Below are 17,493 nucleotides of genomic sequence, written 5' to 3'. Positions count from 1 at the left end.
TGGCCAGAATTGGGTCACATGCCTACTCTAAACTGACCACTCACCAAGGATACTAAGATTACCCTGGCAAGTCTAAACCAACTATAACTTAACTCTGAGATATAAGAATTATTTCCAAGACCTGAATAAACGAAGATTCACTTGGCAGAGAAGTGGGACTGTGGATTTAGAGCAGGCAACACACGTCTTCTGTAAACATCTTGTTATTATTTATGTGCTCCATATATCCAATACAATCACAATTTTGTGATTTTTTTCACAATTTTCACAAAAGTCTAAAAAGATATTTTCCCACAGAAACAGACGAGGCAAGCATCATTGCTTATTAAATCTCAAATATACTTAAAGTTTCCTTCTTGAAAATTCCTTATTCATAAATAAAATGTCCAAATTTTGAGACAAAGAATGACCCCAAGGTTTTTTAATCCTGTGTACATATAAAACGTTTTTAAAATATTTCCATTGCATACATTTAACAAGATGAAATCTTCTGAGACTTACTGTATTAGCCAGCTATTATTAAAACACAATGAGACAGATTGCTTTTCTTGACATCTGCTGATAGATTTTTGTTAATTTACGTTTCTGAAATTATAGCATCGTAAGTCAATGTTTCACAAAAGTATTTAATGTCATTTATAAAAATCTAGTTATATAAACTGTTGACTCCTTATAAAGCATCTATTAAGACACAGAAATATCACTGAAGCATATTTATGCCTTTGATCTTGCAGTCTGCATAATGATTCGGGCCAGAGGCGCAACTTGTTCCATAGATTACAGAACAGAAAATCAGTTCTTCGAGAAGCTGCTCAACCTCATCTGAGGCATCCCATTCTAAGAAACTAAATGGCACCTGCATGTCTTGGTTTTTGTGTTTGTTTAAAAGCAAATCTCTAACTGCTGTTCTGCTCCAAATCTAGGTGAGCAGATAAAGTTCTGCTCTGAGCAAGACCTGCCCTCCTATAGAGGGATAAGAGGAGCATGTCCCTGAGGGAATGGGACGCCAGAGTGACAGCTTTGATAAGGGATAAATCAAACCGATGATGCATGTGAGCACACTGGGGATTGTCAGAAACAGGCATCATCATTCATTCAATGATGTTCAAATTCACATACAAGCCTAGCTGCCTTTTACATTGACTACGGAATGTGGCATCCAGATGATTGAGGATATGTGGTGACAGCAGACAGCTGTGGAAGAGCCTAGGAGAGTTTCTAAGTCTGAATTCCAATCCTGTGCCTGCCATTAAGTGGGAAAGTATTCTTGATCCAGTCATCTGACAGCTTTGCCCATCGATTTCTCTATCTCAAATGGGACTCCTTTTCTTTAAGGATCCCTTCAGCTTTAAATACCTATGAATCTGCTAAAGCAACTACGCTTTGCTTGATGGAATTGTGAACTACCTTTAGATGGAATGACTGATTACTAACAGAACTTTGTTGGGTTCAGTGCATTATGAATACATATCAAAATGTACAATGAGGATATTTTTCAAAATATTCTCTCCAGTTTTCTTCACCCTAGATAAATGTACAGAAATGTTTGTATTAGTGTTGAGAAAAGGACATTTCTCCTAACCTCACACAGAGATACATTTCAAGTCTATGTCTTAGAAGACAATGAGAGACTTACAGGAGACCTAGAGATATGAATGGGGTAGGCAGAGAAGGGACCCGGGGAGAGAGATATAACTTCCTAGGGAAATTGTGTGGAGGGCAGGGCTGGACCTAGGCCTGGGAATCAGGAAGTTACAGTTCTAATTTCAGCCTTTCCACTGATTCACTTGGGACCTTGAGAATGTCTGGCCCATTTAAATCGTGCCTCAGTTTCCTTATCTGCCAATTAGAGAGAGTCCTTGGCTAAGTGCCCAGGATTGTGAGAACATAATGTTCAGGGCCATGGAAATTCAATCAGTACCAAAAATGCAAAACATTCTAGTTACTAGATGTCCTAACTTAAAATGGAAACATTAACAAGAGTAATTCCTTTAATAATCAAAATGTGAATGCTTTAGAAAGCATATCTATATGGGTGAAAATTAAGCGAATAAGACTACTGGAAGAGCTTATAGTCCTAGGGATACATAAGCAAAAAAAGGTCAAACTTGGAGTAGGACAAGTTCCAGTTTTGCCACTTATCATCCTTGTGACCTTGGGTAATTTCTTAACCTCCCACAGTAGCCTCATATGTAAAATGAGAATAAGAGCATGCATCTCAGAGGGTTGTGGTAAAGATGATTACAGATGGAAGTTAGTTCTTTTGAAGCATTGATGAGGTTTGAATTCACAGCCACCATATACTTTGCAGCTGATAGTTTCTCTTATTGCAATTAAAAAGCTTAGTCACCCAGAGCAAGTAATTTTTTAATGCCATTTATTAAGCATTTACTGTATTGCAATGCTCTATCCCCATGCTAAGCACTTTGCATAAATTTTCTCATGATCTCCTCACAAAAACCTATTACTATTACTGCTGCAGAAATGGAGGTGGAGAGAAACTAAACATTATTTCTGGCTTCATTGTGTTTCCTTAACCTGCCTTATTTTTTTTTCTCAGCTGCATCTAATTGGCTCTACTTTTAATATTATTTTAAGCCACTTAAAGTTTTTAAGACTAAAGCAGCAACTAACTGAATATATTTATATAACATGTTAGTTTTGTCATGTTGCTGTCCACCCCTGGAGACCTGCTCTAAATTTACCTGGATATTTGAGGATAAATAAATCATGCTCACTGCAGTTTCTGGAGAGCACTAAAAAAGCACTAAACTTGTTTTGAAATAATCAAAGCAAGTTAAAATAAAGCTTAAGAATTTCCAAAATGTTCATTGAAAAAAGCATTTATGTTTAGAAAAATTAACTTATCATTGAGAAATCTTACACACATGCATATGTTCATAGATCTTCACTAAGGACCAATTGTGTATATATGTGTATGACCTCATCGTAACACGGTCCTCAGAGACCACACTGTGGGAATTCTTACAGTTACCAGAGGGTTAAATTCAGTAAACTCTTTTTTGTTAATGTACCGTTTAATTATGAAATACTATAATCGTCTTAGAGAAAATTTGAAAAATATTTTTTTAAGCAATGTGGTATTGAAGAAAGAGTCGGTATCTTTCAAACCAGATTAGAAATTCAAATCCACCTCTTATTTACCTGGACAACTTATTAAACCTTACATTTTTCTATGAAATGGGAATAATAAATTACAGAGTTGCTGTAAGTTAAATGAGAACAGTGTTTGATCATGATAGCAATCAACAAATGTTAGTAACTATCCATTCCCTTGGAAAAGAATCTCTAGGCAGACGTGCTTAAATTCTGTTCTGTAAAGAGATAGGAATCCTCTGTTCCCATAAAGTGCTTACCAGCCTTCTTTGGTAATAGACTATTTTCTAATAAAAAGCAATGGACCCTTTTCTATTGTACACTCAAAATGTATGCACCCACTTCAGGGCATTCATGGACCAACACTGCCCATCCTTTGACTCAGATTAAGAACACCTGCTCTAGTGCATTCATTCTGACTTCACCAAATCCTCTTACAAAATAAGGTCATCTTTAAAAAATAAAATTCTTTGGGTACCTTTCAGTTGAATGAAGGAAAACAGCAGGGTTTTATTTTTAATAGCTCTAGGAAAATGCATTATCCAAGCAAAACCCCACAGTAGACAAGTAAACTGCACAGAAACTTCATTAAAGGACTGATCTGACTTGCCACGTATTTAGAACAGCCTTTGAAAACACACAAGTAAATGTTTACTTCTGAGTCTAGATCTAAATGAAGAAAACATTAGAACAACAATAAATTTACTTAACTTCATTTAGATAATTGTGGACATACCATTTTTATATATTACATATTCTTAAGGACATTGGACAACAGATCAAGAAACAGAATGTTCTAGAAAATAAACCTTAACTATTGGTAAGTATTATGTACTTTTTACAAAAGAGGTTTTATTGTGTTGAATCAAAAGTGGCTCCTTGGCACTGAGAGGCTCCATGGAGTCACCCAAGTCCTCGTTCCCTAATCCTGAGATTAGCTGGATTGCTGCTAGCAGTCATCAACTTGTTTGGATTTCAAACTACATTAGATCCCTTCATATAGCTGCCACCACCAAGCAGTTAAGCTGGCTCTGTCCTATTCTTTTGGTGGTAATTTTTTTACCCTATGCTTCAGTTTAGTCTATATAATCCTTCCAGAGGGATAAAACCTCCTGGGAATTAATTGCTTAAGTGAACACGTACTGTGGGAGAGAATGCTATTTGGGAAAGGGGCCAAGTTTGCATTCTGTCCCCACCATTGCTTTGTGTTTGACTTTAGCAAGTCACCTTCACCTCTCTAAACCTAAGTATCTTCTTTTGTAAAATGACAACCTACCCTCCCAGATTGGTTTGAAACCCCAGATCACATGGAGACAATGCATGTAGAAGCACTTGGTAACTGTTAAGTGCTATGTGACTGCAAACTCATTTGATTACTTCCTAGTGGCCACCAAAAGGGACTAGTACAGGTGTGGACCACTGATGTTTGCATCTGTCCTTATTCAAAACCTTACTGTTTGTTCAATTCAAAAATTAAGTTCTCTCTTAACATTTTCTTAACTGCCTTCCTAATTTTCTTCTTGCTTTTAATGTCACCTCTGCTCTCTCTAGCAGGAAAACCTGAAGCTCAAAGCTCAAAGCTCAAAACTCATCTTAGGCTTTTCTCTCTCCCTATCCTTGAAGTAATTAAGTCCTGTGGATTCTTCCTTTAACATCCTGAAATTCATTATTTATTCTTTTCTTTTTTCTTTTTCATGGCCTATTCCAGTTTTGGCCCTACCATCTCAAACTTGGGATACAGCAAGAATCTCTCTGCCTTGAGTCTCTTTTCCTTTTTTCTCAGGCTGGACACTGATATCAAATTCATGTTGATAAATGACTGCATTGATTGTGGCTGCATTCCTCTGCTCCAACATCTTCAAAGACCCCCACTGTATATAAAATAAAATTGAATCTGGCCTCAACCCATCTTTCCAGCCGTGGCCACACAGGTCTATTTGCCTGTGACACTCACTGTATCATCCTTCCTTGTTCCTGGGGCCTTGCTCACTGCATTTTCAAGATCCCTTCTTCCTTCCTTTCCAAATCATACCCCATTTTCCAATCCCTGCTCAAGTCCCACCACCCCATGAAGACTTCTTGAATCCTCAGAGCTCACAATGATCTAATTTCCTGAAGATATTCTACCAGTTGAGTGTTTGAAGAGTTGATAATCAGTTATGAACTAACTACCCCTTAACATTGTGTGTGTAGTTGTCTTGGAGTCAATTAACTTAGGTCATGTCATTTACATTTTATTGAGTGCCATGTATACTTATCCATGTTGCTGGGTTTTACTTGAAGGCAGGAATTTTATCATATCCATTTAGTTTCCCTCAGAGCAGCAGTTTTCAACCTTTCACACAGCAAAGAAGCACCTGGAGGACATGTTAGAAAATCTCCTTGATGCCACTCCTAGGGATTTTTGTGAGGCCCAAATCTGAATTTCCTACAAATTCCAAGCGAGGCTTATGCTGCTGGGTGCCTTTTAGCATCTTACACAGAACCTGTACATAAAAGCTAATATATATTTATGCATACTCGGAAATGGGTTTTTTTTTCTTTTTTTCTTCTATTTCATGCTCATGTTCTGTCACTTCTTCCTTTTAGATTGATTTTGAAGATGTGATTGCAGAACCAGAAGGGACACACAGTTTCGATGGCATCTGGAAGGCCAGCTTCACCACCTTCACTGTGACGAAGTACTGGTTTTACCGTTTGCTGTCTGTCCTCTTTGGCATCCCAATGGCACTCATCTGGGGCATTTACTTTGCCATTCTCTCTTTTCTGCACATCTGGGCAGTTGTACCGTGCATTAAGAGTTTCTTGATTGAGATTCAGTGCATCAGCCGTGTCTATTCCATCTACGTCCACGCCTTCTGTGACCCGCTATTTGAGTCTATTGGCAAAATATTCAGCAATATCCACATCAACACGCAGAAAGAAATATAAATGACATTTCAAGGATAGAAGTATATCCGATTCTTTTTTTCCCTTTTAATTTTCTTGGTGCCAATTTCAAGTTTCAAGTTGCTAGCAACAATATATGAATGAATTTTCTTGGTTCAGAGCAAAGAAATCACTCAGTTTTCATAACTATTATTTGTCTCTTCTGAGCTATTTCTTCTATTTTTGGGGTGTTATGAATTTTTAAAACCCATTTAAAATATTTTCCTTACATTTGGATCATTGTTTTATTGGCTGAGATATGAACCTATCGTTGAAAGATAATTTGAGAGAAATATGAAGAACTGAGGAGGAAAAAAGAAAAAAAAGAACTAACAACCTCAACTGCCTATTCTAAAATGTTGATCATTTTATGGTAAGGGAAGAATTCAAGGCTATTGCCATTGAGTGTACAGGTATGTGGGCAGTTTTCAACCAACTCTTCCCTCTGAACTGTTAGTGAATTGCTGCCATTCACTTTAATGATCCAGTGGAATCTAGTGATCTTTATCAAGTTAGAAAATATAATCTGCACATGATCCGACTAATGCCTTACTCTCTTGAAATTTTAACCTGTGATACTTTCTATGCCTGAATATTTGTTATATAGATGATGACACCTAAGTGCCTTCCTGTTCTTCAGGTTTTCCTTTTCAAATAGGGTCCACCTCATCAACTTTCATTAGGTCAGCAGCCTCCCTGAAGACCAAAATTAGAAAAATCCATTACCTAGTTCTTCACACTTGTTTGACTCTGAAATACAGAATCAGATGAAGTTCATGTCTGCACTTGATGACACAACATCTTTACCCATATCGAGTATGGTCCACATCAGCCCCATTAAACGAATTAAGGTGGATAAATGGGGCCAAGCCCTCTCTGGGCTAGCAGGAGTAGAAGCCAACTTTCCCTGTCTCTCACCAGCTGAATGAGGTCAGCATGTCTATTCAGCTTCGTTTATTTTCAAGAATAATCACGCTTTCCTGACTCCAAACTAATCCATCACTGGGGTGGTTTAGTGGCTGAACATTGTGTTCCCTTTTCAGCTGATCAGTGGGCCTCCGGGGAAGGGCTCATAAAATGGAGGCCATTGTGTGAGACTGTCAGAGTTGTTGCAAATGTGACCCCTTCAAAGTAAAGCACTTGCAACTGTCTGTAATGCTGTGACACATGGCCCCTCCCCCTGCCAGGAGCTTTGGACCTAATCCAAGCATCACTTTGCTCAGAGAGAAGATGGGGGAGGAGGCAGTAATAAAAGACTGAGGTAATTTTGCTGGAATAAATTCAAATTCTTCTGAACTCAAACTGAGGAATTTTACCTGTAAACCTGAGTCATACAGAAAGCTGCCTGGTACATCCAAACGCTTTTTATTCCTCCTGCTCATATTAAGTTTCTTCTCAGGGGGACTTTATTTTTAACCTTCAGTTATGCTTTTATTTTTATTTCCATACACCTGTTGGAATTCTGCTTGTTTTTTTTTGTTTGTTTGTTTGTTTTTTGGCCTCTTCCAGTTTTCCTGACACTTTAATTGCCAACCTGTTACCTACTTAGGTTTTTTGCATTTAAAACAGACACTGGCATGGACATAGTTTTACTTTTAAACTGTGTACATAACTGAAAATGTACTATACTGAATAATTTTTAAGTGCAAAGATATTTTTTATCTTTATATGAGGAAAATCACTTGGGAAATTGCTTTGTGATTCAATCTGTAAACTGTGTATCCCAAGACATGTCTGTTCTATATAGATGCTTAGTCCCTTGTACAAATCAAGGGCTGGTCCAAAAGATTGCTGAAATTTTATATGCTTACTGATATTTTACACTTTTTTATCCTGCATGTCCTGTAAAGTTATAAGTCTGCACAATAAAAATGTTTAACAGTTTTTCAGCTTTATTATTTTTCCTCAAAACAGGTCTGTATGTGTTGACTTCTGTGGTGTGTGTGTGTGTGTGTGTGTGTGTGTGTGTGTGTAATGAGCATATTCATGGTGTGTGTACATATTTGTAGTATGTTTTTGGGGGTGGTAGTCTTCCACTTTTCAACTATTACAAAGTCATTTAGTTGGGCTTTCTTCTAAGGCCATCAACATTCATGAGTTACTTCAGGTGAAAGTTATAATTAATAAGAAATATTTGTTTAGCAGTTTACTCAATGTTTTGTTTTATGTCATCTAATTTGAGCTCCCAACAACTTTATGTGATAGATATTAATTTTCTCCTTGATAAATGATACATTCAGGGAGGGGGGTTTGCTTTGAATTTTTGCCATTTCTTAACTGGAATTTCTTAAGATGCACACTTCAGAAATAATTTATTTTGGCCTTGGCTAAGTTTACATTAAGAGCTTCTGTATTAGTCAGGGTGCTCCACAGAAACAGAACCAATAGGAAATACAAATATGAAATATACATATATGAATATATTAGGAAACTACATATAGAGAAAGAGAGAGAAAGATCAAGGAGTAAGAAACTGGTCCATACAAGTTAAGGAAGCTAAAAAGTCTCAAGGTCTGCAGGGTAAGTCAACAAGCTGGAGACTCAGTAGAACTGATGGTGTAGTTCTAGACCAAAAGCTGGCAGGCTGAGACCCAGGAAAAGCTGATGTTTCACTTTGAGTTCAAAGGCAGGACAAAACCAATGTTCCAGTTCGAAAGAAGTCAGGCAGGAGGAATTCTCTCTTACTCAGGAAAGGATCAGTCTTTCTGTTCTGTTCAGTCCTTCAACTGATTGGATGAGGCCCACCCACATTAGAGAGGCAATCTGCTTTACTCAGTCTACCAATTTATTTATTTTTTTATGTTTTTTTTTCCTTCTTAGTCATCCATTTTATACACATCAGTGTATACATGTCAATCCCAATCTCCCAATTCATCACACCACAAGCCTCACCTCCTGCCGCTTTCCCTTCTTGGTGTCCATATGTTTTTTCTCTACTTCTGTGTCTCAGTTTCTGCTTGGCAAACCAGTTCATCTGTACCATTTTCTAGGTTCCACATATATGCGTTAATATACGATACTTGTTTTTCTCTTTCTGACTTACTTCACTCTGTATGACAGTCTCTAGATCCATCCACGTATCTACAAATGACCCAATTTCGTTCCTTTTTATGGCTGAGTAATATTCCATTGTATATATGTCCCACAACTTCTTTATCTATTTGTCTGTTGATGGGCATTGAGGTTGCTTCGATGACCTGGCTATTGTAAATAGTGCTGCAGTGAACATTGGGGTGCATGTGTCTTTTGGAATTATGGCTTTCTCTGGGTATATGCCCAGTAGTGGGATAGCTGGGTCATATGGTAATTCTATTTTCAGTTCTTTAAGGAACCTCCATACTGTTCTCCATAGTGGCTGTATCAATTTACATTCCCACCAACAGTGCAAGAGGGTTCCCTTTTCTCCACACCCTCTCCAGCATTTGGTGTTTGTAGATTTTCTGATGATTCCCATTCTAACTGGTGTGAGGTGATACCTCGTAGTTTTGATTTGCATTTCTCTAATAATTAGTGATGGTGAGCAGCTTTTCACGTGCTTCTTGGCCATCTGGATGTCTTCTTTGGAGAAATGTCTATTTAGGTCTTCTGCCCATTTTTGGATTGGGTTGTTTGTTTTTTTTAATATTGAGCCGCATGAGCTGTTTATATATTTTGGAAATTAATCCTTTGTCCGATGATTCACTTGCAAATATTTTCTCCCATTCTGAAGGTTGTCTTTTCATCTGGTTTATGATTTCCTTTGCTGTGCAAAAGCTTTTAAGTTTCATTAGGTCCCATTTGTTTATTTTTGTTTTTATTTCCATGACTCTAGGAGGTGGATCAAAAGATATCCTGCTGTGATTTATGTCAAAGAGTGTTCTTCCTATGTTTTCCTCTAAGAGTTTTATAGTGCGCAGTCTTACATTTAGGTCTCTAATCCATTTGGAGTTTTTTTTGTGTATGGTGTTAGGGAGTGTTCTAATTTCATTCTTTTACATGTAGCTGTCCAGTTTTCCCAGCAACACTTATTGAAGAGACTGTCTTTCCACCACTGTATATCCTTGCCTCCTTTGTCACAGATTAGTTGCCCATAGGTGCATGGGTTTATCTCTGGGCTTTCTATCCTGTTCCATTGATCTATATTTCTGTTTCTGGGCCAGTACCATATTGTCTTGATTACTGTAGCTTTGTAATATAGTCTGAAGTCAGGGAGTCTGATTCCTCCAGCTCCGTTTTTTCCCTCAAGACGGCTTTGGCTATTTGGGGTCTTTTGTGTCTCCATACAAATTTAAAGACTTTTTGTTCTAGTTCTGTAAAAAATGCCATTGGTAATTTGATAGGGATTGCATTGAATCTGTAGATTGCTTTGGGTAGTATAGTCATTTTCACAATATTGATTCTTCCAGTCCAAGAACATGGTATATCTCTCCATCTGTTGGTATCATCTTTAATTTCTTTCATCAGTGTCTTATAGTTTTCTGCATACAGGTCTTTTGTCTCCCTAGGTAGGTTTATTCCTAGGTATTTTATTCTTTTTGTTGCAATGGTAAATGGGAGTGTTTCCTTAATTTCTCTTTCAGATTTTTCATCATTAGTGTATAGGAATGCAAGAGATTTCTGTGCATTAATTTTGTATCCTGCAACTTTACCAAATTCATTGATTAGCTTTAGTAGTTTTCTGGTGGCATCTTTAGGATTCTCTGTGTATAGTATCATGTCATCTGCAAACAGTGACAGTTTTACTTCTTCTTTTCCAATTTGCATTCCTTTTATTTCTTTTTCTTCTCTGATTGCCACGGCTAAAACTTCCAAAACTATGTTGAATAATAGTGGTGAGAGTGGACTTCCTTGTCTTGTTCCTGACCTTAGAGGAAATGCTTTCAGTTTTTCACCTTTGAGAATGATGTTTGCTGTGGGTTTGTCGTACATGGCCTTTATTATGTTGAAGTAGGTTCCCTGTATGCCCACTTTCTGGAGAGTTTTTATCATAAATGGGTGTTGAATTCTGTCAAAAGCTTTTTCTGCATCTATTGAGATGGTCATATGGTTTTTAATTCTTCAATTTGTTAATATGGTGTATCATATTGATTGATTTGCATATACTGAAGAATCCTTGCATCTCTGGGATAAATCCCACTTGATCATGGTGTTTAATCCTTTCAATGTGTTGTTGGATTCTGTTTGCTAGTATTTTGTTGAGGATTTTTGCATCTATATTCATCAGTGATATTGGTCTCTAATTTTCTTTTTTTTGTAGTATCTTTGTCTGGTTGTGGTGTCAGGGTGATGGTGGCCTCATAGAATGAGTTTGGGAGTTTTCCTTCCTCTGCAATTTTTTGGAAGAGTTTGAGAAGGATGGGTGTTAGCTCTTCTCTAAATGTTTGATAGAATTCACCTGTGAAGCCATCTGGTCCTGGACTTTTGTTTGTTGCAAGATTTTTAATCAGAGTTTCAATTTCATTACTTGTGATTGGTCTGTTCATATTTTCTATTTCTTCCTGGTTCAGTCTTGGAAGGTTATACCTTTCTAAGAATTTGTCCATTTCTTCCAGGTTGTCCATTTTATTGGCATAGAGTTGCTTGTAGTAATCTCTTAGGATGCTTTGTATTTCTGCAGTGTCTGTTGTAACTTCTCCTTTTTCATTTCTAATTTTATTGATTTGAGTTTTCTCCCTCTTTTTCTTGATGAGTCTGGCTAATGGTTTATCAATTTTGTTTATCTTCTCAAAGAACCAACTTTTAGTTCTATTGATCTTTGCTATTGTTTTCTTTGTTTCTATTTCATTTATTTCTGCTCTGATCTTTATGATTTCTTTCCTTCTGCTAACTTTGGGTTTTGTTTGTTCTTCTTTCTCTAGTTCCTTTAGGTGTAATGTTAGATTGTTTTTTGAGAATGTTCTTGTCTCTTGAGGTAGGCTCGTATAGCTATAAACTTCCCTCTTAGAACTGCTTTTGCTGCATCCCATAGGTTTTGGATCGTCGTGTTTTCATTGTCATTTGTCTCTAGGTATTTTTTTATTTCCTCTTTGATTTCTTCAGTGATCTCTTGGTTATTTAGTAACATATTGTTTAGCCTCCATGTGTTTGTGTTTTTTACTTTTTTTCCCTGTAATTCATTTCTAATCTCATAGTGTTGTGGTCAGAAAAGATGCTTGATATGATTTCAATTTTCTTAACTTTACTGAGGCTTGATTTGTGACCCAAGATGTGATCTGTCCTGGAGAATGTTCCATGCACACTTGAGAAGAAAGTGTAATCTGCTGTTTTTGAATGGAATGTCCTATAAATATCAATTAAATCTATCTGGTCTATTGTGTCATTTATAGCTTGTGTTTTCTTATTAATTTTCTGTTTGGATGATCTGTCCATCAGTGTAAGTGAGGTGTTAAAGTCCCCCACTATTATTGTGTTACTGTTGATTTCCTCTTTTAGAGCTGTTAGCAGTTGCCTTATGTATTGAGGTGCTCCTATGTTAGGTGCATATATATTTATAATTGTTATATCTTCTTCTTGGATTGATCCCTTGATCATTATGTAGTGTCCTTCCTTGTCTCTTGTAACATTATTTTAAAGTCTATTTTACCTGATATGAGTATTGCTACTCCAGCTTTCTTTTGATTTCCATTTGCATGGAATATCTTTTTCCATCCCCTCACTTTCAGTCTGTATGTGTCCCTAGGTCTGAAGTGGGTCTCTTGTAGACAGCATATATATGGGTCTTGTTTTTGTATCCATTCAGCAAGCCTGTGTCTTTTGGTTGGAGCATTTAATCCATTTACGTTTAAGGTAATTATCGATATGTATGTTCCTATTACCATTTTCTTAATTGTTTTGGGTTTGTTTTTGTAGGTCCTTTTCTTCTCTTGTGTTTCCCACTTAGAGAAGTTCCTTTAGCATTTGTTGTAGAGCTGGTTTGGTGGTGCTGAATTCTCTTAGCTTTTACTTGTCTGTAAAGCTTTTGATTTCTCCATCGAATCTGAATGAGATCCTTGCTGGGTAGAGTAATCTTGGTTGTAGGTTCTTCCCTTTCATCACTTTAAGTATACCATGCCACTCCCTTCTGGCTTGTACAGTTTCTGCTGAGAAATCAGCTGTTAACCTTATGGGAATTCCCTTGTGTGTTATTTGTTGTTTTTCCCTTGTTGCTTTCAATAATTTTCCTTTGTCTTTAATTTTTGCCAATTTGATTACTATGTGTCTCAGCGTGTTCCTCCTTGGGTTTATCCTGTATGGGACTCTCTGCACTTCCTGGACTTGGGTGGCTATTTCCTTTCCCATGTTAGGGAAGTTTTCGACTATAATCTCTTCAAATATTTTCTCGGGTCCTTTCTCTCTCTCTTCTCCTTCTGGGACCCCTATAATGCGAATATTGTTGCATTTAATGTCTTCCCAGAGGTTTCTTAGGCTGTCTTCATTTCTTTTCATTCTTTTTTCTTTATTCTGTTCCGCGGCAGTGAATTCCACCATTCTGTCTTCCAGGTCACTTATCTGTTCTTCTGCCTCAGTTATTCTGCTACTGATTCCTTCTAGTGTAGTTTTCATTTCAGCTATTGTATTGTTCATCTCTGTTTGTTTGTTCTTTAATTCTTCTAGATCTTTGTTAAACATTTCTTGCATCTTCTCGATCTTTGCCTCCATTCTTTTTCCGAGGTCCTGGATCATCTTCACTATCATTATTCTGAATTCTTTTTCTGGAATACTGCCTATCTCCATTTCATTTAGTTGTTTTTCTGGGGTTTTATCTTTTTCCTTCATCTGGTACATAGCCTTCCGCCTTTTCATCTTGTCTTTCTGTGAATGTGGTTTTTGTTCCACAGGCTGCAGGACTGTAGTTATTATTGCTTCTGCTGTCTGCTCTCCCAGTCTACCAATTTAAATGTTAATCTCATCCAAGAACATCCTTATGAAAACACCCAGAATAATGTTTGACCAAATATCTGGGTACTCCAGTCAAGCTGACACATAAAATTAACCATCACAGCTTCCAAAATAAATTTTGCAAAGGGATCTTCTCCTAATTTCTCTCCCCCTGAAACTCCTTTCATGTTGTTAACAGAGTCCCTCCCTTTGCTGGGCTCTCATGCAAGCACTGAGGCTGATTATTTAGTAACCCAGGCTGGCATTTGTTTTTACCCAGCAAATCCATTTCTAGTATGCAGTGTGGAGACATGTTTTTGACCGTGGCAGCATGTCAGATCTTGGCCAAAGTTATGCCAAAGTTATTCAAGAATAATCAGTGTAGTGACTTTAAAGAAAAGCTTTTGTACAGCAAAGGAAACCATCGACAAAACAAAAAGACAGCATACTGAATGGGAGAAAATATTTGCAAATGATATGACTGATAAGGGGTTAATATCCAAAATATATAAACAGCTCATACAACTCAACATCAAAAAAATAAACAACTTGATTGAAAAATGGGCAGAAGATCTGAATAGACATTTTTCCAAAGAGGAAATGCCGATGCCAACAGGCACATGAAAAGGTGCTCAACATCACCAATCAATAGCATTAGGAAATGCAAATCAAAACCATAATGAGATATCACATCACATCTGTCAGAATGGCTATCATCAAAAAGAACACAAATAACAAATGTTGGAGAGGATATGGAGAAAAGGGAACCCTCCTACACTGTTGGTGGAAATGTAAATTGGTGCAACCACTGTAGAAAACAGTATGGAGCTTTCTCAAAAAACTAAAAATAGAACTACCATATGATCCAGCAATCCCACTCCTGGGTATATATTCACAAAAAACCAAAAACACTAACTCGAAAAGAAACACAATCCCCAATCTTCATAGCAGCATTATTTCCAATTACCAAGATATGGAAGCAACCTAAATTTCCACCAAAAGATAAATGGGTAAAGAAGATGTGGTATATATATACAATGGAATATTACTCAGCCATATTGACATGTATACATTGCTCTATTTAAAATATATAGACAACCAACCAGGACCTACTGTATAGCACAGGGAACTCTGCTCAATATTCTGTAACAACTTAAATGGGAAAATAATTTGAAAAAGAATAGATACTTGTCTATGTATAACTGAATCACTTTGCTGTACACCTGAAACTAACACATTGTTAATCAACTATACTCCAATATAAAATAAAAATTTTTTAAATAAATAAATTCACTGCTGTGTCCAAAAAAAAAGAATGAAATAATGCCATTTGCAGCAACATGGATGGACCTAGAGATTATCATACTAAGTGAAGTCAGACAGAGAAAGACAAATATCATATGATATCACTTATATGTCATTGAGCAATTTTTTCTTAGGATGGTTTCTCTTGTATCATTAACTCATAGGATTCTGTCAGTTCCACCTCCAGTGCTTTTAAACTCTTGCCTCATCTCCGCTGTCACTACCTCCGTGTAAGCAACCATCATTTAAATCCTGAACTATCCTAGCTAGTTTTTCTGTTTCCACTCTTGCCCCCTAATCTAACTCACTTGGTCATTTTACTATACAGCAACACAAACTGTCACACATATGTACAAACACACACAGCTTAAAACCCTCCAGTAGCTTCTTATTGTATTCATCATAAAATCTAATCCCTTTACCAAGGCCCACAGTCTTACATGACCCAGACCCTACCTGTCTCTTCCATCTTAGCTCATACCACCACCACCTTACTACCTGTCCTCCAGACACACTGATCTTTCATTCCCAAGAACATTTTAAGTCCCATCTGGTCACAGGACTTTGCATAGCTGTTCAATCAAACTGGACTGCTCTTATACCTTCCTCTCTACTTTGCTACCTCCTTCTCATCCTTTAAGTCTCAGCCTCAATATCACTCCTCAGAGAGGTCTTCCATGTCTTCCCTATCTGAAGCAAGTCCTCCCTTGTTAGTCTGTATCTTAGCCTCTTGCCTATTTCCTTCACTGCACATAATATTGAGAAATTATTTTATTTGTCAGTTTATAATTTTTTGTCTTTACCTCCCTTAGGATACAAACTCAGAGATTTTTACCATAATAGACATTCAATTGGTATTTGTTAGATGGATAGATTGCTGGATGGATGGATGATGGAGACTACGAAGGCATGAAGTGCCAAGTTTCTGCTTTACTGCTAATAGTGTCATGAAGAAGGTCACCTAACCCATTGTGAAATAAATTATAGCATTATCAACAACATACTTGCCATTTGTTTTTCTTCCCCAACTTCATTCTTTTCTCCATGATTTTGTTCCCCCATTGAAACTTTCTCTATTGTACCCATTTGAACACTCTGATATGTTAAAACATGAGTTTCCCCTATGAAAATTTTAGCAAGAACTACCATGGATATTTGATATATACATTTTTTCTTACTTGAATAATGGCAAACACATGTTGATACAGTTATTAAGGAAAAAGATGATTTTCCAGCAGCTGTTGACTTCATCAACTCCACTATGTGCTGAGTCACTCAAACTTCTACAGAGCTAGAAAGTTACAAGTAAGGAAGAGGAATTTTATTATTGTGATGAGAGAGGAGTGGGAAGAGTTAGATATGGGAAAATGAATAAAATCAACTGCAGTGACAGATTTGATGCTATAGAAAGTTGAGTAATTTATATGTCAAAGGGAAAAAACTATAATCTACCTAGTACTTTAACAGAACAAGTGAAAAACATGTGGAAACTGGCATAAAGGGTGGGGTGCTTGCAGCAGGAAGAAGGCAGTCATTAAAAAAAGGTAACAGCTGCCAGTCTGAGCCACTCTATGAATGGGCAACAAAGAAACCTACTCCTCTACTTCATTTGTATTAATATCATGCTAACTATTAATGAGATAATAACTATCCCAGGCATTAGTCAAAGTCCTTTTTGAGAGGATATTTCTTAAGCTCTTCATCACATTGCATGAACTCTTGGAAAAGGTGAGATTTAGTTACCCGCCAACTCTAAAAGAAATTTCTGTCAACTGTATAACACAAGTAAGCACTCTGTGAAATACACAGCACAATGTTCATATTGATGGATATAATTTGGCTTGACACTGACTTTGCATTTTCACTGTGATTTTGTCCTTTTCTTCATTGCCTTTCCTATTGCCCTCAAAATAAAAATAGGTTTCATTTATTGAGCACATACCTTAGGCGAAGCAGTATGCTAAGCATTTTACAAATATTCCTCACAACAACCCTATGGCTTATGTGGCCTTATCTAAGTCAACTGGATGCCACTGCTCTGTTTTCAAGATCAGAAAACAGAAGCTCAGAGGGGTTAAATAGTTTACTCAAGGTTTCCTAGAAAGTTTAACACCCAGGACTATTAGTTCCAAAGCTCTTCTTTATGGAGAAACTCACTACGTTCTTGGGAGAAATCGCAAAAGTGAAGTACTATTTGGCAGTATTAAAATGGCATTTTGTGTCATCAAGGGGGAAAAAAAGACAGTAAATGGTTAAAATCCATGCAGATAATATATTCCCTAGTCCAAGGTTCTGTTCACATAGTTG

At 37.0% G+C, this 17,493-nt stretch overlaps 1 protein-coding gene and 1 long non-coding RNA gene across 5 annotated transcripts in view; one reads left to right on the top strand and one right to left on the bottom strand.

The window, feature by feature from the left end:
* Positions 1-7,929, top strand: part of CAV1 (caveolin 1) — a 32,894-nt gene extending 24,965 nt beyond the window's left edge. For all 3 annotated transcript variants that reach the window (XM_036862903.1, XM_036862904.1, XM_036862905.1), the window contains exon 3: positions 5,707-7,929. In XM_036862903.1, the coding sequence (XP_036718798.1) occupies positions 5,707-6,048 (342 nt within the window). In that variant the 3' untranslated portion in view covers positions 6,049-7,929. The remainder of the gene's footprint in view (positions 1-5,706) is intronic.
* LOC118900507 overlaps positions 1-17,493 on the bottom strand; it is a 276,568-nt gene that overhangs the window by 165,279 nt on the left and 93,796 nt on the right. The gene's annotated exons all lie outside the window — the stretch shown is intronic.

Source organism: Balaenoptera musculus, chromosome 9 (assembly GCF_009873245.2).
Source record: "Balaenoptera musculus isolate JJ_BM4_2016_0621 chromosome 9, mBalMus1.pri.v3, whole genome shotgun sequence".
Classification (NCBI taxonomy): Eukaryota; Metazoa; Chordata; class Mammalia; order Artiodactyla; family Balaenopteridae; genus Balaenoptera; species Balaenoptera musculus.
This window is presented reverse-complemented; position numbering and strand designations above follow the sequence as displayed.